The sequence below is a fragment of the Spermophilus citellus genome (assembly GCF_964194105.1).
Source record: "Spermophilus citellus genome assembly, chromosome: 3".
NCBI classification, from domain to species: domain Eukaryota; kingdom Metazoa; phylum Chordata; class Mammalia; order Rodentia; family Sciuridae; genus Spermophilus; species Spermophilus citellus.
Genome location: NC_138184.1, coordinates 87002893 through 87026181, shown reverse-complemented (window position 1 = coordinate 87026181; position 23289 = coordinate 87002893). Strand labels below are relative to the sequence as shown.

The window sequence follows — 23289 nt, the reverse complement described above, 5'->3', positions numbered from 1 at the left end:
AATCTTATATCTTGATAACAGTCTAGTATTCAGAATATATTTAAAAATATCATAAAACTCAACAAAAAAAACAATTAAAAAATGGATCAAGAGGGGCTGGGGATGTGGCTCAAGCAGTAGCGCGCTCGCCTGGTATGCGTGCGGCCCGGGTTCGATCCTCAGCACCACATACAAACAAAGATGTTGTATCCGCCGAAAACTAAAAAATAAATATTAAAAATTCTTTAAAAAAAAATGGATCAAGAACTTGAATAAACTTACAGTCAAACAAGGTATTCAAATGGCCAACAAACACAGGGAAAGATGTTTAACACTCCTAATCATTAGGAAATACAATCAAATTGAATAATAAACAAACAAATAAATAGTGCTAGAGATATAAAGTGTCCTGGTTCAATCCTCCATACCCAAAACAAACAAACAAAAAGGAAATGAAATAAACATACACACAAGGAGATACAATGAGCACCGGAGAGGATGTGGAGAAGGAGGGATCTTAGTACATTGCTGGTGGGAATGTAAAATATTAGCTGAACTGCTGTTGGTCCTTCCTCAAATAGCTTAACATAGAATCACCAAATGATGCAGTCATTCCATTTTGAAATGATGGAAAGGAACTGGAAAAAAAAAAGTTGGGCATGGTGGCACATGCCAGTAATCCCAGTAACTCAGGAGGATGAGGCAGGAAGATCACAAATTTGAGGTTAGCCTCAGCAACATAGTAAAGTAACTAGCAACTTAGCAAGACTGGCTCTCAAAAATAAAAAGGGCTAGAGATATAGCTCAGTGGTAAAGCACCCCTGGATTAAATACCCAGTGCCCAAAATAAGATTTTTTGCTATGAACACATGTTCATAGCAGCAATGTGCACAATGATAAAAAGGTAGAAACAGATTAAATATCAATCAATGGATGGATCGGATAAATAAGTAAATAAACTGGTATACATATATGATGGAAATGTACATGTTAAAATGAAGATAAACTTTTAAAGCATTATCCTAAGTCAAAGAATCCAGACACAAAAAGTCATGCCTATTCCAAGTCAATATTATTCCACTTATATATTAAATTTTCAGAAGAGGTAAATCCATAGGGACAAAAGGCAAATTTATAGTTGCCAGGGTTGGGGGGAGATGGGAGTAAGGAGCAACTGCAAATTGATAAGTCAGTCAGAGTCTCTCTCTCTAAGTCAGTCAGTGTGTCTGTCTCTGTCTCTGTCTGTCTGTCTGTCTGTCTCTCTACTAGGAATTGTACCTAGGGGCACTTTACCACTTAGCTACATCCTTAACCCTTATAAATTTTTATTCTGAAACAGGGTTTCAATAAATTGTCCAGGCTGGCCTTGAATTTACAATCTTCTTGACTTAGTTTTCTGATTAGTTGGGATTATAGGTGCACACTACCAAGACTTGCAGTATTTCCTTTCTGAATGATGAAATTGTTTTAGAACTAGACAGAAGTGGTAACTGCACAACAATTTAAGGGGGAGACCAATATTAACAGCACCCAATGCAAACAATATACACCTTTAAACCAAATAGATCCTATTAAGGTGTAATAAACAGATATTGTGTGTTCTGTTATTGTCTACAATATAAACAGTAAGTTTGCTAAAGGGTTTACCATTTCTAATGATGGACAATAAAGGAAGAAGTAGTGTAAGATGCGATGTTTATGAGGGAAAAGGAGAGTAGAGATAAAAATTTATAGTAAGATCAAAGGAGGAATTAATAGACGTTGGCTATTAGTACGAAAGAAGTGAGAAAGAGAATCCAGGGAGACAGGTAAGAGAAAAATATATAGAGATTTTTTAAAAAGTAAAAATATAAGGTATACAACAAAACTGTAATATACTATTCAGACATCCCATTCCTCAATAAATTGATGCATGAAAAACATTTGAATTCAAAGATGTGAGAGAGAGGAAAAGAGAGGAGAGAGAGAGAGAGAGAGAGAGAGAGAGAGAAAGTAAGTAAGTCTTGGTGGAAAATTGAAGGATAGTTTCCATTGGCTTTTGAAAATTTTCTCAGCTTCCCTTCTCTGCCAATAGGTGGGGTTGTCTGAAGTTTGATGGTAGCTCCTGTCAAGTGGGTGCCCTCCAACAGATGAATGGATAAAGAAAATGTGGTACATATACACATGGAAAATTACTCAGCCTTAAAGAAAAATGAGCCAGGGATGGTGGCGCATGCCTGTAATCCCAGTGGTTTGGGAGGCTGAGGCAGTATGATTATGAGTTCAAAGACAGCCTCAGCAACTTAGTGAGGCCCTAAGCAACTCAGTGAGATCCTATCTGAAATAAAATACAAAATAGGGCTGGGGATGTGGTTCAGTGGTTGAATGAAATTATGGCATTTGCAGGTGAATGGATAGAACCAGGGAACATCATGCTAAGTGAAATATGCCAATCCCCCCCAAACCAAAGGCCAAATGTTTTCTCTGATCCATAGTGTGTGTGTGTGTGTGTGTGTGTGTGTGTGGTGGGGGGAGTAGGAAAGAATGAAGGAACTTTGGATTGTGCAGAGGGAATGAGGGGAAGAGTGGGGCTATGAGGATGGGAAGGACAGTAGAATGAGACAGAAAAAACAAATTAGTTTATGAGGATAATTTCAGTTTAATTCTCCAGTATGAACATATAAACATGAACAGAGATACATAAAATATAGACATTATATACTGTAAAACAAATAATATGCAATGCATCTAGAATTATATTTAACCTAAAATATATGCCATGTTAATATCTTGACCTCTTCCCAACTGTATTCAATATTTTAAAAAATGTCTGTTTTATATGAAACATTTTAGAGCATAGTTCTCATGCCTCTATGTTAAAAACATACCTGTCATGTATATAACAGCATGTATTAGATGTAAACGTAACATTCTATCTGTATGTTAATGTATTTTAAAATTATATGTAAACATAAATTTTAAATTTTAAAAAATTTAAATTTTTTAAAAATAAGAAAAATTTGGGCTGGGGATGTGGCTCAAGAGGTAGCGCACTCGCCTGGCATGCGTGTGGCCCGGGTTCGATCCTCAGCACCACATACCAACAAAGATGTTTTGTCTGCCGAAAACAAAAAAATAAAATATTAAAAAATTCAAAAAAGAAAAATTTAACTTACATAACTACACCTTGGTCTTTAATAGTCCAGATTAAAAACCACAATGGGAACCTCATAAATCCAATAAAAACAATGAGTTTGATGTCTATTATCACAATGTTACCCTAACGTGGGGGGAGGTTAAGGTTCTCAATGATACAAAATTGTATACTAATGAAACTTTCTCACTCCTATTAACAGCTCAGCCACTAATAAAAAATTCATAGGTATAGAACAACATACTGATTTCTTTCTCAATATTACCAATACAAACCATACCTCCAGAGTTCCTGAAAACAATCGTATCCAACTCAGGTTTAGAAACATACTTTGCCAAAATATATGACACTAGCCAAAAGTTATAGTCTCCTCTGTGTGTAGATGAATACTTCTCAGACATGAGACCCCAGGACAAACAAAATAGTTCCTGGCATCCACCTATAGACCCTGGGGACCTATGTATATAAACTGTATTCATCAAGGCTTGGATTCAAGGACCCACGACTGTAGTACATCTTAGAGGAATAAGATTTAGCTTTTCATGTGGTGACCAGGTATACTCTGGCCACAAGGTAATTATGAGGTAATTATGCTATTGTGGCTACCCTCCCAGATATCCTCTATTATAATATCTCTCAAATGGCTACCTCAGGAACAATCCCTAATCTGAGATCCTTCCTACAATCATCCCTCACTAGACAAACAGAACAACAAACTAAAAAAAATCTTATCAATATCTGATCTTAGCAAAATGGACTGGGGAGGACACAGCCATGACAATCCTATTTTAAAAAATGGGCTGGGGTTGTGGCTCAGCGGTAGAATGCTTGCCTAGCATATGTGAGGCCCTGGGTTCGATCCTCAGCACCATGTACAAATAAATAAAATAAAGGTATTGTATCCACCTACAACTGAAATACATATATACATATACATATACATACATACATATATATACATATATATACATATATATACATATATATATATATATAAATCCTAATAAGAGAGAATCACAGCCTCTGGGACAGAAGTCCCCTGTGTTTCTCCTTGGCTAGCAAAGCAAAAAAACTTCATTTTTCCCTTTTTCTCATTTTTTCCCTTTTCCTCATCATTGGTTGGCACTGAGGACAAGGACTGAGTTTTTAGTAACAAACTGGCACCGAAGAATGGGATCTGAGAACAGTCCCTACTCCAGCTTTCTTGGTCAGACCTGGTTCTCCAAGCAATCCCACTTCCAAGTTCAGGATAAAAGGTGGCTGGTAAAATTGTTGAGCCAACTGCTGGAGACTTAGAAGAGGGCTAGGTTTGCCTTGAGTCTAATCGGAGGAGCTATTCTTGTGAATAAAGGGAGAGACTGAGGGCTGTCCCAGCAGCTGCCCCTTTTGCTTTGGGGAACTCCCGCCTTCTCTCCCTGAATGGTACTGGTTGCTCCATCTTGGTCTACTTTGAGAAAAAAGAAACTGAATGCAGTAAAGTTCTGGAGACAATACTAGTCAGGCTGCACAACATGGATATTTAAAATCACTTTAAATGATTAAGATTAGATACACATAGAGGCCTTCACCTGTAATCCCAGATACTCAGAAGGCTGAGCCAGGAAAATCGCAAGTTTAAGGCCACTCTGAACATTTAGTGAGATAGTGTTTCAAAATTTTTTAAAAAAGGAGTGAGGTGGGGCTAGGGATGTAGCTCAGTGGTAAAGTGCTAGCTTAGCATGTACAAGGCCCTGGGTTCAATTCCTAGTAACTAACAACACATATATACACATGCACAAAGGTTAACATCACAAATGTTATGTTTTATATATTTTATCCCAATTTTTTTTAAATTTATTTTTTAGTTATAGTTGGACGCAATACCTTTATTTCTCTTATTTATTTTTACGTGGTGCTGAGGATCGAACCCAGGGCCATGTGCATATGAGGCGAGCACTCTACCGCTGAGCCATAATCCCAGCCCATATTTTATCCCAATTTTTAAAAAAATTTTAAATGCCAAGCTGGTCATGGTGGCACACGCCTATAATCCCAGCAGCTCAGGAGGTTGAGACAGGAGGATCGCAAGTTCAAAGCCAGTAGCAACTTGGTGAGGTCCTAAGCAACTCAGTAAGAAGATGTCTCTAAATAAAATACAAAAAAAGGGCTGTGGATGTAGCTTGGTGGTTGAATGAACCTGGGTTCAATCCTTGGTACCAAAATAAATAAATAAATAAATAAATAAATAAATAAATAAATACAAACCAAATGAACAAAATAAGCTATTGTGTTTAAACCCTCGCTAGTTCATCCTTGCCTCTGATTACAAATAAGAAATCTAAGAGAAATATAAAAAAACGTACTTGAGTTTCTAAAAAGTAAAGAAAAACAGGTGGTTTGTGGAAGTCAAACTTAAGTGAAGTACATAGAAGTGAATCTCCCAAATTTTTACACACCCCTCCACCCCATCGGACTGCCTCCAGTGTAAACCCTAGTCAAGACACCTAAAATTCTAATAAATACTCCCTTAGGACATGAGTCTTTTTTTTTTTTTTTTTGGTACTAGGGATTTAACCCAGGAGTGCTTTACCACTGAGCCATACCCCATCCTTTTTTTTTTCAGTTGTAGATGCACACAATATCTTTATTTATTTATCTTTATGTGGTGCGGAGGATTAAACCAGTGCCTCATGCTTGAGAGGCAATTGCTCTACAACTCCAGAGCTACAACCCCAGCCCTCCCCAGCCTTTTTTTTTTAAATGTTTTATTTTTAGATAGGATCTTGCCAAGTTTCTTAGGGGTTCAGTAAGTTGCTGAGGCTAGGTTCAAATCTGTGATCCTCCTGTCTCAGCCTCCAAGTCACTAGTATTACAGATGTGTGCCACAGTATATGGCAGAAAGAGTTCCTTTTAGGCAGGAATGTATGGAAGGAATCCCACAAGTGAGAGTCAGAAAAGAGCATGCCTTAATTTTGTGTGTGAGTCCCACACAAGTCTCAAACTAACCCCTCTATCATGCATGTGTATGACAATACCAAATCAGCAAAGTCAAGGCTTACAGAATGAGATACAGTTAAAACACTTCCACATATGGTGATGTGAATTTATATTCTTGACCTAATCAGATTGAATGCCTACAAAACAAAAACACCAGCAATCTCCAGAAAGTTATAAAAGGACCCAGAGTATATGTCACACAGTACTCACAGTGTCTAAGATGCAATCCTAAATTACTTGATATACAATGAACAGGAAAATGTGACCCATTATCATGGGGAAAGACAACAGACTAGAAGTGACCAGATATTGAAAATATCAGTAAGTATTTTTAAAAGCAGTTAATACTCCATGAGGTCAAGGAAAACACATTGTAAATAATTTTGAGGGGTGCTGAAAATAGGAATGTTTGCTATCTTGAAATGTAGTGATGATTTCATGATGTTATACATATATCAAAACTGATCAAGGGCTGGGGATGTGGCTCAAGCGGTAGCGCGCTCGCCTGGCATGCGTGCGGCCCGGGTTTGATTCTCAGCACCACATACAAACAAAGATGTTGTGTCCGCCGAGAACTAAAAAATAAATATTAAAAAAAAAAAGGATCAAATTGTACACCTTAAATACATATAATTTGGGGCTGGGGATGTGGCTCGAGCAGTAGCACACTAGCCTGGCATGCGTGCAGCCCGGGTTCGATCCTCAGCACCACATACAAACAAAGATGTTGTGTCTGCCGAAAACTAAAAAATAAATATTAAAAAATTCTCTCTCTCTCTCTCTCTCTCACACACACACACACACTCTCTCTCTCTCTCTCTCTCTCTCTTAAAAAAAATACATATAATTTATTGTACATATAGCTCAATATAGTTGTAAAAAAAAAGGTAAGGTTAGTCAAATCTACATCAAAAAAGATAGTGTTATTATTAATGATCCAGGATTCTAATACAGGATTTTTAAATAATTTTTTAAATTACAATAGTATTTCTTTTTATGAAAAAATAATATGGCTTTAGTCTTAACTCATGAAATTATTAGCAGAATTGAGCAAAGTATGTCTCTAAGGCATTTTAAACTCATAAAATACAGGTAATATCAATGCATAAACTTCATACCATCAATTACATATTATAGGTTCAGAGTCCTTTATCTGAAATACCTGGGGATGTTTAGGATTCTGAAATTTTTCAGATTTTAGAATATTTCCACATATATAAGAAGATATGTTATGGACACACACAAGTCTAAACATGAAATTTGTTTGTTTCATATACACCTCTTATACAAGCTCAAAGGTAATTTTATACAAAAGTTTTACATGTTTGAATGTATCTGCATTTTTATTGCAAACTATCACATGAGGTGAGGTGTGGAATTTTCCACAGTTTCAGATTTTGGTGCATTTCAGATTTCTAAATTAGGGATGCTCAGCCTCCTACTAAATTGAAAGAAATCTCTCCTCTAATAACAAATTCTAGAAGAAATACCCAGCAATGGGTATACACTGCATTTTAACCTCTACTTTTTTCACACTGTGAGTCTCAAAAATTATAAGGGTCATATACTAAGGGTACTATGCAGGTTACTGCATCGATAAAATCCATAGAAGGGGCTGGCGGAAAAGCTCAACAGCACAGTGCTGGCCTAGCATGCATGAGGCCTGGGTTTGATCTCCAGCACTTAAAAAAAAAATCTTGAAAGTTACATATATGACCCTTTATATGATTATCTGTAGTATTTTTGAAACCTGATGTGTATTATATTCCCATAATACAAAACCATGCAGTCATTTCAAAAGATGTTGTAGAAAAATATTCCATAACAGCTTAGGCCTATAATCCTAGCAACGTTTACTAAAGTGAAGAGATATATCATGCTCATAGGTTATAAGATGCAATATTATAAAAATGTCAGTTCTGGGGCTGGGGCTATGGCTCAGCAGTAGAGCACTTGCCTAGGTTTGATTCTTGGCATCATATATAAACTTGAAATCCTCCTGCCTTAGCTTCCTAAGTCACTGGGATTCCAGGCATGTGCCACCATGCCTAGCTTATTTTATATATTTAAAAATATACATTGAGGTCTGGGGTTGTGGCTCAGTGGTAGAGTGCTTGCCTAGCATATGTGAAGCACTGGGTTGCATATAAATAAGTAAATAAAATAAAGGTCCATCAACAATTAATAAAAATATTTAAACAAGTATATATATATTCAGAAAATAATCATAAGGATATATATTTAAAATATTAAAGTGTGATTATAGCTGGCTGATTTTTTAATTACCTAATCTACCCTTATGCTTCTCGGAATTGTCCAAAATTTCTATGATAAATAAATAGTTCTTTTTAGACAAAAAAGATAAAAGGTATTGTTTCAAAGTGTAACAATAAACAAATTGGTCTCCATTCCCATGATGGATCACTCTTGCTTCCTTTGCTTCCTACCCTGAGTGTGCCTTACTTTCAAGGTGCGGTCAGTCTAGTAGTGCTTACCTGTCCAAGTGCTTGCAAGTTATAGCAGATAATGTCCTTATTGGCTATTGAAGTTCCATAGAGAAGTGCCTCAGTAAGCCAGCAAATTCCCAGTAGCAGGTCAGAGAAGCTCAGACAAAAAAGTGGCCTTATCTGTCAAAAGTCACAAAATTCTCATTTCAAGTAATGTAATTATGAGAACAATTAATTATTTTTACATTTTATGCTTCAAGTAGAAAATTGGATGTTAATTTGCCAGGGCATCAGTCATTGGTTGATCAAAGGGAATGAATGTCAAGGAAGACTCTAAATAGGAGTGCATTTTTAATCATAATATCTCAACCATACTGGACTTAGAGTACTCATGGATGGATTAGCACTGATCTTACTCCTAGGGACACTCCTTTCTCAGATATACAGGATTAAGTAAAGAATGGAAGATAAACAAATTCTGTGGTGAGACACACCACAAATGAACAACTGAAGAGCTCTAGATGTACAGCCAACATCTTCTAAAATTAGAAAATGAGATCATAGGCTAAGTGTTTAGGTGTGCAGTTGAGGACTTTAAAGAAAATGAAAATATGTTCCCTTTCAATTTCTGACCATGTTGATGAAGTTTGTCCCCTTACTTTTTTGTATCCTTTTCCTTTTAGCCTACCCATTCCCATTTATTTTAAAGTAATTTTGATTCATCTATGGGAAAAATTATAAAATATTTATTGAGAGACTAAAGAAAAAACTAAAGTGAAGTTTTTGCATCTTATAACTCATCATGCTCATGAGTTATAAGATGCAATATTATAAAAATGTCAGTTCTGGTGCTGGGGCTATGGCTCAGCAGTAGAGCACTTGCCTGGCATGTGGGAGGCACTGGGTTTGATTCTTGGCACCATATATGAATAAATAAAATAAAGATCTATCAACAACTAATAAAAATATTTTTTAAAAAATGACAGGGCATCAGTCATTTAAAAAAATGTGAGTTCTCCCTAAATTGATCTATGGATTAAATGCAATCACAATTAAATCTAAACTGATTTTGCTGTGGAACTTAACAAGCCAACTTAAATCTGATGCAGAAATATGAAATATCAAGATAACCAAGAAACTCTCAAAGAAAAAGGAGAAGTAAAACTTACTCCCATCACAACTTAAGATTTCATATATAACTAGAGTGCAGACACTGTGTATTAGCATAAGAACAGAAAAATTGACAAATAAGAAATGTCAGCTCAAAACAAACCCAAGTATATATACATATGAATCTTACATATATTATAAAAGTGGCTTTTTTATTTTTTAAAATATCTATTTTTTAGTTGTAGTTGAACGCGATTTCTTTTTTTATTTATCTTTATGTGGTGCTGAGGATCGAACCCCATGGCCTCACACATGCTAGGTGAGTGCTCTACTGCTGAGCCACAACCCGGCCCCCCAAAAGTGGCTTTTTCAATCAGTGGAGAAAAGAGTAGTCTTTTAAAAACATGATGCTAGAACAATTAGGTATCTACAAGGGAAGTAAATGAAATTGGACCCCCCCCTTTTTTTTTTTGGTACCAGGGACTGAACTCAGGAGCACTCAAGCACTGAGCCACATCCCCAGCCCTATTTTGTATTTTATTTAAAGACAGGATCTCACTGAGTTGCTTAGCGCCTCGCTTTTGCTGAGGCTGGCTTTGAACTGGCGATCCTCCTGCCTCACCCTCCCCAGCTGGCAGGATGTGCCACCATGCCCTGCTTGGACCCCTACTTTATACCTCCTACTATACTCAAAAAATCAGTTTCAGATAGTACAAGACCTATATGTGAAAGGCAAAAAAAAAAAAAAAAAAAAAAAGGATGAAGCTATTTTTTAAATAATATAGGAGAATGCCTTCAACCTCTAATTAGTGAAATTTTCCTAAACAAAACACAAAAGGCTCTAAAAGAGAATTTAAAAATTCAGGGGGAGGGCCTGGTCTGTCAGCTCAAGGGCCTGCAGCTGACTGCTTGGATGGCACAGTGTTTCTATGGTAGAATGCTTGCCTCGCATGTGTGTGAGGCACTGGGTTGGATCCTCAGCACCACATAAAAATAAATAAACGAAATAAAGGTATTGTATCCATCTACAACTAAAAAAAAAAATAAAAAAAATAGAATAAAGGTATTGTGTCCACCTAATACACACACACACACACACACACACACACACACATATATAAAAATAAATAAAATTAAATTATAAATAAATAAAATTCAGGTGAATCCCAGAGGAAGATGGCAGAAGCAAGTTAGGCAACAGTCCTGATCTCCTCAAAACACAGAAAGGAGGCAGTGGAGGAAAGGCAGAATTGAGAGGTGGGTGACAAAATAAATGCTCTAAGACTCAATATTGGAGACCTGGAGAGACTGGAAGATAGGGTATCAGAGCAGAAAACAAACAGTGCCCTAACCACCTCCCAACCCTAAAATGGTGGATGAGAAACAGGATAGGGGCATCAGAGAGAGAAAAGAGGGGAAGAAACACTCTCTTAAACTTACCCATTTAAAAATGGTTGATATCGCTTCTCGGCCTTTTGGCTAAGATCAAGTGTAGTAAAAATGGTTGAAAAGACAGACAAAACTAAAAGCACAACTGTATCAGAAGGCTCCTTAAAACAGCACAAACATGCACGCCTATAATCCCAGGAGCTCAGGAGGCTAAGGCAGGATTATCCCAAATTCAAATACACCCTCAGCAAAACTGAGGCACTAAGCAACTCAGTGAGACCCTGTCTCTAAATAAAATACAAAATAGGGCTGGGGATGTAGTTCACTGTCGAATGAATGCCCCTGAATTCAGGCCCTGGTATTCTCACTCCACCCACCCCCCACCCACCTCCCTACATACAAAAAAAAAAAAAACAAAAAAAAAACCCAGCACAAACAGCTTAAAACCAAGTTGTGAAAAGAAAGCTGGGGGTCTGTCTGCAGCCATCCTGTGGAGCCATTAGCCAACTAGTCACTCTCTTAAATTAGCACACTATTTTCCCATGCCTGACAGCTGCAAACTAAACCAGAGGGAAGTCCCCTGCAGTAGGACCTCTTAAATACCTGGCCAACAAGAACTTCTAGAAGAACCACTACTAGCTCTAAATTGCTGAAATTGCCCTCCCCAATCCTCCAATGCAAACAAGGGGAACACAGCAGGCTGGAGGGGACCTGGCTCACGGAAGTGTGCATCTAGCCCTGCTCAGTCTCTGTGACCCAGGCAAGGGCAAAAAGCTCTGCAGAGCTTCCTGTTGCCTGCCAACTCAGACAGAGGCAACAAAGCTTTGGCCCCTAACAAAGGAAGGCGGATTCACCAGGCTCCCAACCACTGACACTGGGGGAAGGCACCATAGGAAGTCCAGGGATAGTCCCCAGGATCTGGATTGCAGGGCCAGGATCACAGGGCCTACCAGAAGGATAGTTGTCTGAATATACAGTGGCACAGAGACCCAACAGAAAGAGGCTGATATCAGCTTTAACAGGTACACCGCCTGAACTGTGATCATAACTGGCAAGTGACCAGGAATTATTTGAATATTTAAGGATCTTTGCATTGTACTAAGCAAGCAGAGGGAATCAACACACAACATTCACAACCTGGGCAGTGGAAACTAGAGTCCAGGTGAACCACTGAAGACTCTAAGTTATGGTATTTCAGAGAGCAGCATTGGCTGGGGGAATACTTCTGCACCACAGATCATGGGGGGAAGATCCACAGCCAGAGTTCCTGTACCCACATACAGGAACCAAGACCTTCACTACCATGAAAACCATCCAATAGAGGGGAATGGGTGCACAGTGACATACAGCAACCACAGGGACAAGCCAGAGCCTACATCCTGAAATACAAACACAGTAGAAACACTGTGCCATCAAAGCAGTCAGCTGAAGGCCCTTGAGCTGACAAACAAGAAACTGATGGAAGGACATTCATAACAAGTAGGAAATTGGTCCCCATCCCCCTGCAACTCAGGAGAGAACCACAGCCAAAAATTGATGGACATCTTTTAAATGTCCAAACACCAATGAAATCTAAATTCAACAAGAATTTTCTTCACCTAAATATTGTATACTATAAACAACTCTAAAGTCAACTTTGATCATATAAATAATTCCTTAATTTGAATAACTGTTAACCCAATAGCCAATATTGTACCTACAACCCATTTGAATGTATTTAATCTAGTGGTTTAAAGCATTAATTGGAATCAATCTTCCTATCTTTGTTTTCCCAGCTCTAGTTTATACCTGCTTCTCTACAACCTCAATTAATACCCATCCCTCTCTCTCTCCTTTCTATCTTGGTGTAAATTACCCTTTTATAGCTTCTTCCTCTCCTTTTTCCGATTCTATTTGCCTAATCCTATTCCTCCCTCCTTTGAGCCTTCACTTAAAGGTATAATAAGTTTACTAAATTTAACAATTAATTTTTGACCTGTTCCAGAACTTTATTATAGGTTAAATGAATACGAGAAATAGCAGAGATCAACTGCAACAAGTTTTTGTTCCTAAAATGAAGAATGAAGAATGAAGTCTGGCTCAGAAGTGACTATAGTAAATAGGGCTCAGGCTGATATTAGGATCAGCAGAGGTCACATGTTGAATTAAAATTTCATTATGTGGATTTTCACATGACACAGAGCTCTTAAGAAAAAGAGGCTCACAAAGTAGTCCTTCATTTAAAAGAAGTCAAAACCATACTGATAGATAGGTAGACATATAAACAGTAAGATAAAACAAGAGAATAAACCATCCCAAACAACCCAAAATGTTTCAACAGAATTCACTGACACTACAGTGGAGGAAATTTCAGAGAAGGAATTTAGAAAGTTCATAATTAAACAGTTCTATGAGGTAAAAGACAATGTAAGGAGTGATCAGAGAGAAAATACAGAAAGTGAAAGATTACTTCAATAAAGATATAGAGATTCTGAAAAAGAATCAAACAGAAATCCTTGAAATGAAAGAATCAATAAACCAAATTAAAAATTCAATGGATGGGCTGGGATTGTGGCTCAGCAGTAGAGCGTTTGCCTAGTGCATCCGAGGCCATGGGTTCTATCCTCAGAACCACAAACAAATAAATAAAATGAAAATATTGTGTCCAACTACAACTAAAAAATAAATATTAAAAAAATTCAATGGAAATAATCACTAATAGACTAGATTTGTTTGAAAACAGATTTTCAGACCTCCAAAACAAAGTATACAATCTTGAAAATAAAGTTGACCACAGAGAAAAGATGTTAAGAGACCATGAACATAATATTCAAGAAATATGAGATAACATTAAAAGACCAAATTTAAGATTCATCAGAAGAGATGAAGGCTCTGAAATACAAATAAAAGAATGCACAATCTTTTCAATGAAATACCAGAAAATTTCCTAAACTTTAAGAATGAAACTGAAATTCAAATATAGGAAGCATGTAGGACTCAAAATATACAAAATCACAATAGATCCACTCCAAGACATATTATTATGAAAATGCCCAACATACAGAATAAGGACAGAAGCCCGGCATAGTGACACATTCCTGTAATCCCAGTGGCTTGGGAGGCTGAGGGAGGAGGATCATGAGTTCAAAGCCAGCCTCAGCAACTTAGCAAGACACTAATCAACTTAGCGAGATCCTGTCTCTAAATAAAATATAAAAAAGGGCTGGGGATATGGCTCAGTGCCCTCAAGTTCAATCTCTGGTACAAAAAAAAAAAAAAAAAAAGAATCAAATAGACCACAACACATAATACTGGGTGACTTTAACATGCTTCTCTCATCACTGAATTGATCACCAAAAAAAAAAAAAAAAATTTAATAAAGATGCTAAAAAAAACTAAAAAATACAGCTAGCAATTCGGACTTAACAGATATCTACAGAATATTTCATACACCAATGACTGAATTCACTTTCTTCTCAGGAACACATGGAACATTTTCTAAAATAAACCATATTTTAGACCACACAGCAAATCTTAGCAAATACAAAAGAACAAGGATCATATCATGCATTCTATCAGATTATAATGGAATGAAATTAGAAATTAACAAGATAAAAAATAGAAACTACTAGGGGCCAGGGTTGTGGCTCAGAGGTAGAGCGCTTACCTAGCATGTGGGCCCTGGGTTCGATCCTCAGCAACAGATAAAAATAAATAAATAAAACAAAGATATTGTGTCCAACTACAAGTAAAAAGTAAATATTAAAAAAAATAGAAACTACTCTAACACCTGGAGACTAATATACTTAAGATAATATCATGCATTCTATCAGATCATAATGGAATGAAATTAGAAATTAACAAGATAGGGCTGGGGATGTGGCTCAAGCGGTAGTGCGCTCGCCTGGCATGCGTGCGGCCCGGGTTCGATCCTCAGCACCACATACCAACAAAGATGTTGTGTCCGCCGAGAACTAAAATAAATAAATAAATAAATTCTCTCTCTCTCTCTCTCTCTCTCCTCTCTCTCTCTCCCTTTCCTCTCTCTTTAAAAAAAAAAAAAAGAAATTAACAAGATAAAAAATAGAAACTACTAGGGGCCGGGGCTGTGGCTCAGAGGTAGAGCGGTTGCCTAGCATGTGGGCCCTGGGTTCAATCCTCAGCACCACATAAAAATAAATAAATAAAACAAAGATATTGTGTCCAACTACAACTAAAAAGTAAATATTAAAAAAATAGAAACTGACACCTGGAGACTAATATACTTTGATAAATGGATAGCAGAAGAATCATGAGAGAAATAAACAAATGAGAATAGTAATACAATATATCAAAATCTCTGGATAGTATGAAAACAGTTCTAGGAGAATAGTTCATAGCATTGAGCTCATACATTAAAAGAATACAAAGACATCAAATAAATAATCTAAAATTACATCTCAAGGCCCTAGAAAATGAGAAACATATCAACACCAAAATCAGTAGAAGATAGGAAAAGAATTAAAATCAGAACCAAAATCAATGAAATTGAGGTTAAAAAAAAAATCAAAAGATCAATGAAACAGAAAGTTGTTTTTTTTAAGAATAAACAAAATTGACAACCCCTTATACAAGCTAACAAAAAAAAGGAAAAAAACTCAAATTATTAAAATCCAAGATGAAAAAGGAAATATCATCATTGACACTACTAAAATCCAGAGGATTATCAGAAACTGTTTTGAAAATTTTTACTCAAATAAGCTAGAAAGTCTTGAAGACATGGACAAATTCCTAGAGATTCATGACCTACCCAAATTGAACAAGGAGAATACAGAACACTTTAACAGATTAGTTTCAAGTAATGAAACTGAAGTAATGAATTGAGGCCTTCCAACAAAGAAAAGCTCAGGACTGGTTGGATTCTCAGCCAAGTTCTACCAGAGCTTTAAGGAAGAACTAATACCAATCCTCCTCAAAATTTTCCATGAAATAGTAAAGAAGGAACTCCTTCAAACTCATTCTATGAAGCCAGTATCACCTTGCTACCAAAATCAAACAAAGACACATCAAAGAAAGAAAACCTCCTTGATGAACACAGATGCAAAAATCCTTTTTTCCTTCTCTTTTTGTTTTTCTTTTTGGTACTGGGAATTAACCCAGGGGTTCTTTACCACTGCGCTACATCTTATCTTTTTTTGTTTTTTATTTTGAGACAGGGTGTCACTAAGTTGCTTAGGACTAAATTGCTGAGGCTGGCCTTGAACTTGTGATCCTCCTGCCTCAGCCTCCCAAGTTGCTGAGATTACGCCTGGCAATGCAAAAATTCTTAATAAAATACTGGCAAGGGCTGGGGTTGTGGCTCAGTTGAAAAACACTTGCCTAGCATGTGTGAGGCACTGGGTTTGATCCTCAGCACTATTAAATAAATAAATAAATAAGCAAGCAAGCAAATAAATAAATAAATAAATAAAAGTATTCAAAATAAAAACAACAACAACAACAACAAAAACACAAACTGCCAAGCCACATATAAAACCCCATTACATGGGCTGGGGCTGGGGCTCAAGCGCGCTCGCCTGGCATGTGTGCAGCCCGGGTTCAATCCTCAGCACCACATACAAACAAAGATGTTATGTGTGCCGAAAACTAACTAACTAACTCTCTCTCTCTCTCTCGATAAAAAAACCAAACAAACAAACAAACAAAAAAAAACACATTACAAAGATAGTACACCATGATCAAGTGGATTTAATCCCAGGGATGCAAGGTTGGTTCAACATACGGAAATCAATAAATGTAATTCACTACATAAACAGACTAAAAAACAAGAATCAAATGATTATCTCAATAAATGCACAAAAAGCATTTGACAAAGTATAGCACCCATTCATGTTTAAAACACTAGAAAACATAGGAATAGAAGGAATAATATTGTAAAGGCTATATACAACAAACCCAAGGCCAATGTTATTCTGAATGGAGAAAAACTGAAAGCATTTCCTGTAAAAACAGGAACAAGACAGATGGCTACTTTCACCACTCCTATGCAACACAGTCCTTGAAATTCTAGCCAGAGCAATTAGGCAAGAGAAGGAAATTAAAGGGAAACAAATAGAAAAAGAAGAATTTGAATTATCTGTTTGCCATTCTAAATTTAGAAGACCCCAAAAAACTCCACCAAAAGACTTCTAGAACTCATAAATGAATTCAGCAAAGTGGCAGGATGCAAAATCAACGCCCATAAATGAACCATGTTCTTATACTCCAATGATGAATCTGCTGAAAAAGAAATCAGAAAAACTATCCCATTCACAATAGCCTCAAAAAAGAAAATGAAATACATGGAAACCAATTTAACAAAAAAGATGAAGGATCTCTATAATGAAAACTATAGAACACTAGATAAAGAAATTAAAGATCTTAGAAGATAGAAAGACACCCCCCCGCAATGTTCTTGGATAGGCAGAATTAATATTGTCAAAATGGCTATACTATCAAAAGTGCTATACACATTTAATGCAATTCCCATCAACATTCCAATGACATTCTTCATAGAAACAGAAAAATCAGTCATGAAATTCATTTGTAAAAATAAGAGACCCAGAAGAGCCAAAGAAATTCTTAGCAAGAAAAGTGAAGCAGGAGGCGTCACAATCCTGGACCTCAAATTATACTACAGAGCTATAGTAACAAAAACAGCATGATACTGGCACCAAAACAGGCATGAAGACAAATGGAATAGAACAAAAGACAGAGACAAACCCACATAAATACAGGTATCTCATACTTGTCAAAGGTGCCAAAAAACATACACTGGAGAAAACACCCTTTTTAACAAATGGTGATGGGAAAACTGGAAATATGCAAAATACAATTAAACCCTTATATCTTACCCTGCACAAAACTCCACTCCAAGTGGATAAAAATCCTAGGAATTAGACCAAAAACCCTGCACCTGCTAGAAGAAAATGTAGGCCCAACACTCCAACATATCAGCTCAGGTTTGATTTCCTTAACAAGATTCCTATAGTGTAAGAAATAAAAGAAAAGATCAATAAATGGGATGGAATCAAATTAAAAAGCTTCTTCACAGCAAAAGAAACAATCAAGAACACGAGGACAGCTGGGTGTGATGGCCCATTCCTGTGATCCCAGCAGCTCAGGAGGCTGAAGCAGAAGTATCACAAGTTCAAAGACAACCTCAGCAACTTACTGAGGCCCTAAGCAACTCAGTAAAACCCTGTTTCTAAATAAAATACAAAAAATGGGCTGAGGGTGTGGCTCAGTGGTTAAGTGCCCCTGAGTTCAATACCCATTATCCTCACTACCCCACAAAAAAAGAACATGAGGAGAGAGCCTACAGAATGGGAGAAAATCTTTGCCACCTGCTCCTCAAGGCTTTAATATCTAGGATATACAAAGAACTCAAAGAACTTAACACCAAAAAAAAAAAAAAAAATCAATAAATGGGCAAAGGAACTAAACCCTTCTCAAAAGAAGAAATGTGAATGGTCAACAAATATATGAAAAAATGTTCACTCCAGCAATTAGAGAAATGCAAATTAAAACTACATTGAGATTTCATCTCACTCCAGTCAGAATGGCAATTATCAAGAATACAAATAATAAGTGTTGACAAGGATGTAGGGAAAAAAGTACATTCATACATTCTTGGTGGGACTGTAAATTGGTGCAACCACTCTGGAAAGCAGTATGGAGATTCCTCAAAAAACTAGGAATGAAACTACCATTTGACCCAGTTATCCCACTCCTCAGTTTACATCCAAGGGATTTAAAATCAGCATTCTATAATTGCACAGCCACATCCATGTTTCTAGCAGCACAATTCACAATACCTAAGCTAAAGAGCCAATCTAGGTACCCTTCAAAAGATTTATGAATAAAGAAAATGTGATATATATACATTGCAGTACTACTCAACCACAAAGAAGAATGAAAGTATGACATTTGCCAGTAAATGGATGGATCTGGAAACTATCCTGCTAAGTGAAACAAACCAGTCCCAAAAAGCCAATGGTCAAATGCTTTTTCTGATATGTGGAAGCTAATGCATAATAAATGGGGGGGGTGTTTAAAAATGAATAGAAGTTCAGTAGAGTAGACAAAGGGGAATGAAGGGAAGGGGGGAAGGATGGGAAAAGGAAAGAGTAGAATGAATCTGACATATGTACATACATGAATATACCACAGTGAATCTCACAATTGTGTACATTCACAATAAATTAATTGAAAAAAAAAACTATGGTAAATGACAGAAAGATTAGCAGAGAGAAGGGAAGAGGGAGTTGGAAAAGGGAGAGAAAGGGGAGGTACCAGGGACTGAATTAGAACAACATATAGTCCATGCTTTTATAATTCTGTCAAAATGGATTCTCCTGCCATGTATAACTAAAAAGAATTTCCCGCCAAAATTTAGCCATTTCAAATTAGAGGAGAGGGAAAGGCTTTCAAAAGATACCATAAAAAGACAGGAGTAGTGGCACACATCTACAATCCCAGCAACTGGGGAGGCTGAGGCAGGAGGACTGCACCTCTGAGGCCAGCCTCTGCAACTAAGTGAGGCCCTAAGCATCTCAGCAAGACTCTGTCTCAAAAAAAAAAAAAAAAAGAAAAAAGAAAAAAAAAGAAAAAAAAGTCTGGAGATGTATCTTAGTAGTAAAGGGACCCTGGGTTCAATCTCTAGTACCAAAAAGTTTAAAAAAAAAAAAAAAAGGAAGGTGGAGGGGAACATATATCTTTTTGAAGGATATAAAGAACTATTAACTAGAGGAAAACCTGTGGATGTAGCTGAGTGATAGAGCTCCCCTGGGTTCAAATAAAATTTTTTTTTTTTTTTTTTTTTTAGTACTGGAGAGTATAGTACCAAAGAGTGATAGGAATACTGTACCACTGAGTTATACCCCCACCCTTCTTTATTTTTATTTTGAGACACAGTATCACTAAATTGCTGAAGCTAGCCTCAGCCCTGCAATCCTCCTGCCTCAGTTTCCCCAGCTGCTGGGATTACAGGCATGCACCACCATACCTGGTCATTTCTCTTAAAATTTTTACTGAGCTAGCAAATATATCACTCTCTCTAGTACTCTACAAGCCAGAAAGTTTTTAACTTGGCTTTTTAGGTATGAATGATGTATGTGTGTGTGTATATGTGTGTGTGTGTGTGTGTGTGTGTGTGTGTGGTGCTGGGGATTGAACCCAGGGCCTTGTGCATGAGAAGCAAGCGCTCTACCAACTGAATGTCCCGAATAATGTATTTTTGCTTAACATTAAATTATAATTGCCTAGAAGGACAGAGCAGAAAAACAAATATCTTTCATATAGCAAAGTCCTTGAACTATCTCCTAGCCTCACTAGCAATTTTCCCAAGTACTGAAATCAGAAACTCACTTCTGTTATCCTTAGAGCAAATACAGGCTTCAGACAACACTGTTTCCTTATCTTAATAATTAATGTACACCAAAGAAATGAATTTAATAATTCATCTTAATCTGGATATGGTATCATATGCCTGTAATCCCAGCACCTCAGGAGGCTAAGGCAGAAAGATCATAAATTCAAGTACCCTCTGGGCAACTTAGCAAGACATGGTCTCAAAACAAAAAGGGTTGGGGAAGTAGCCACGTGCCTAGCATGCATGAAGCCCTAGGTTTAATCCCCAGAACTATAGGGGGAAAAAGTTCATCTCTAATAATTGAAAATGATAGCAAAGGGCTGGGATTGTGGCTCAGTGGTGGAATGCTTGCTTAGCATGTGTGGGGCACTGGGTTCAATTCTCAACACCACATATAAATAAAATGAATAAAATAAAGGTCCATCAACAACTAAAAAAAAAATTAAAAAGAAAAAGAAAATGATAGCAAAGACAATTGCCTGGAAGATAAGGGAGCTCTATTGACAGGCCTAAAGCATTTCAATTTATCATAGTGAGGAATTTATAAATAATTTGTAGATTTATTCCATAATTCTGAGACTACTTCTTTGTCATTTATTTTAAAGGCTAAGTCACAAATTCAAAGAGTGACTACTCACCTCTGGAGATTTCGGCGTATTCTTGAATACAGCATAGGAAATAAGTGAACTTGAACCTATAATACTGAGAGAACCAGGAGATGATCATTAAAACTGGTCCTTCACTTTTGCTATTGATTTTTTTCCTGATAAAACTGATGAAAATTAAACTGCACTTGTGTTTTAAAAGTATGGAATGTTTCTCGAATTTACATGTCATCCTTGTTTAGGGGCTGTGCCAATCTTTTCTATCATTCCAATTTTTTTTAATTGAACATGAACACATTACCTTTGTTTTACTAATTCATTTATTTTGTGTGGTATTGATGATCAAACCCAGTGCCACATGTGTGCTAGGCAAGTACACTACCACTGAGCCACAACCCCAGCCCCTCATTCTAATTTTTAATATGTGTGCTGACAAAGTGAGCACTTTGCTATTTATTGGTTTTGCAATCACTCCTATTGACCAGGTTGTCCACTGATTTCAGATGTTATCCCTCTATCTGCTTTTCTGTTGTTATTGTTATTGATGTTACATTTTATTAGTCAGAAAATATCAATGGAGTAAGTAAAGAATATAATTTTTCACTAACTAAAGAGCAAATCCCCAGGGAGAAAATGCAGAAACTGCAGAATGCTCCAGTTTTGCTTACACTAGTTTATATAGTCCTACTATGTGAGATTAAATAAACATACCTCAGAGTTGCCATAATAAATTGTATCCATTGTATTGCAGAAAAAACCTAAGTAGAAAAGAAAAAAATTAAGCCTTTTACATTTAATATTCAACCTAACTCCAATTTCACTGTTTATTAGCCACCTCCTCAACACAAATTCTTCTTCAAAGCCTAATCAAAACATACAAGTCTGAAAATGAATAAAAAAGACTAAAGAGGGCTGGAGCTGGGGCTAAGTGGTAGAGCGCTCACCCAGCATTCCTGAGGCACTGACTGGGTTCGATTCTCAAAACCACATGAAAAAATAAATAAAATAAAGTTATAAAAATAAACAAATAAAGATGTTGTGTCAATCTACAATGAAAAAAGATTTTTAAAAAAGACTGAAAAGGCTCTAGGAAGAAAGAATTGTTCCATTTTTCCTTATTTCTGCTTCTCTGGGAAAGAGTAAAATAAAATAAAAATACAGAAGTGAGTAGAAAATGACTAAATGAGCTGGGCGTGGTGGTGCTTGCCTGTAACCCCAGTGGCTTGGGAGGCTGAAGCAGGAGGATCCCAAGTTCAAAGCCAGCCTCAGCAATGGTGAGGCTCTAAGCAACTCAGTGAGACCCTTTCTCTAAATGAAACATAAAAAAGGGCCAGGGATACAGCTCAGTGGTCATATGCCCCTGAGTTCAACCCCTGGTTCCAAAAAAAAAGACAATGAAAAATTGAGGGCTGGGATTGTGGCTCAGAGGTAGAGTGCTCGCCTAGCATGTATGAGGCACTGGGTTCAATCCTCAGCACCACATAAAAATAAAACAAAGATTTTGTGTCCACCTATAACTAAAAAAATAAATATAAAAAAACTGAATGAGAAAACTAATAAAAGAAGAATGAGGGCTAGGGTTGTGGCTCAGCGGTAAAGTGCTTGCCTAATACACGTGAGGCCCTTGATTCCATGCTTAGCACCACATATAAATAAACAAAATAAAGGTATTGTGTTCACCTCTGTTAGGATGGCCTTAGGCCTGAGCCTAAGCAACTCCATTTTAAAAACTCCAGTATGAAACCTGAAGTTTCACCAGGCCACCCAAAGAACCCTCCAATATGGCCTCAAACAAGTTACTTCCCTTCATCCTGATAAACAGATTGAAGCCCCTGGCAGCCTGTGCTTGCCTGATAAGTGGGAAAGGCAAGAAGATCAGGGTGGAATCAGATGTTTCTGACCCCAGGGTAAATGATGTCACTGAGAAGTCTGGTAGTAGCTGATAAGGACTGAAAAGGGGGTCAAAACTCCCCAAATTTAGTATAAATAATACAACAAATAAACAGCAATTCAGCCAGCTGAAACAAGGATGCACTCAAGCTCGAGAGCCTGATGAGGACCTGACATCCCATCACTTGTCACCATTTCCTGAGCCTTTGTGTGATCCTCACCACTCTCAAACTCTACCACCTCTCTGGATCTTGGTGAGAGCCACAACTTCTCCCTATGACCCTCTCCCTCAACTGATCAACCACTCCACGCCAGGAAAAGCCTGCCTTGGTTCCGGACCTGGTGACCACAGTCTGAGTGAGTATGCATCTGCTGGTCATAAAGCCTAAG

The 23289-nt window shown here is 37.1% G+C and overlaps 1 protein-coding gene across 10 annotated transcripts in view; it reads right to left on the bottom strand.

Moving 5' to 3' along the window:
- Positions 1-23289, bottom strand: part of TMEM116 (transmembrane protein 116) — an 87114-nt gene that overhangs the window by 57821 nt on the left and 6004 nt on the right. For 6 of the 10 annotated variants that reach the window (XM_081283420.1, XM_081283425.1, XM_081283418.1 and 3 more), the window contains 3 exons: positions 21721-21767; positions 21043-21106; positions 8584-8715 (listed from right to left, as the gene is read on the bottom strand). The exons of 1 other annotated variant lie outside the window; for it this stretch is intronic. In XM_081283420.1, coding sequence (XP_081139546.1) covers positions 8584-8715; positions 21043-21106; positions 21721-21767 — 243 coding nt within the window. The remainder of the gene's footprint in view (positions 1-8583; positions 8716-21042; positions 21107-21720; positions 21768-23289) is intronic. 3 more of the 10 variants (XM_081283424.1, XM_081283427.1, XM_081283426.1) reach the window with 2 other exon arrangements.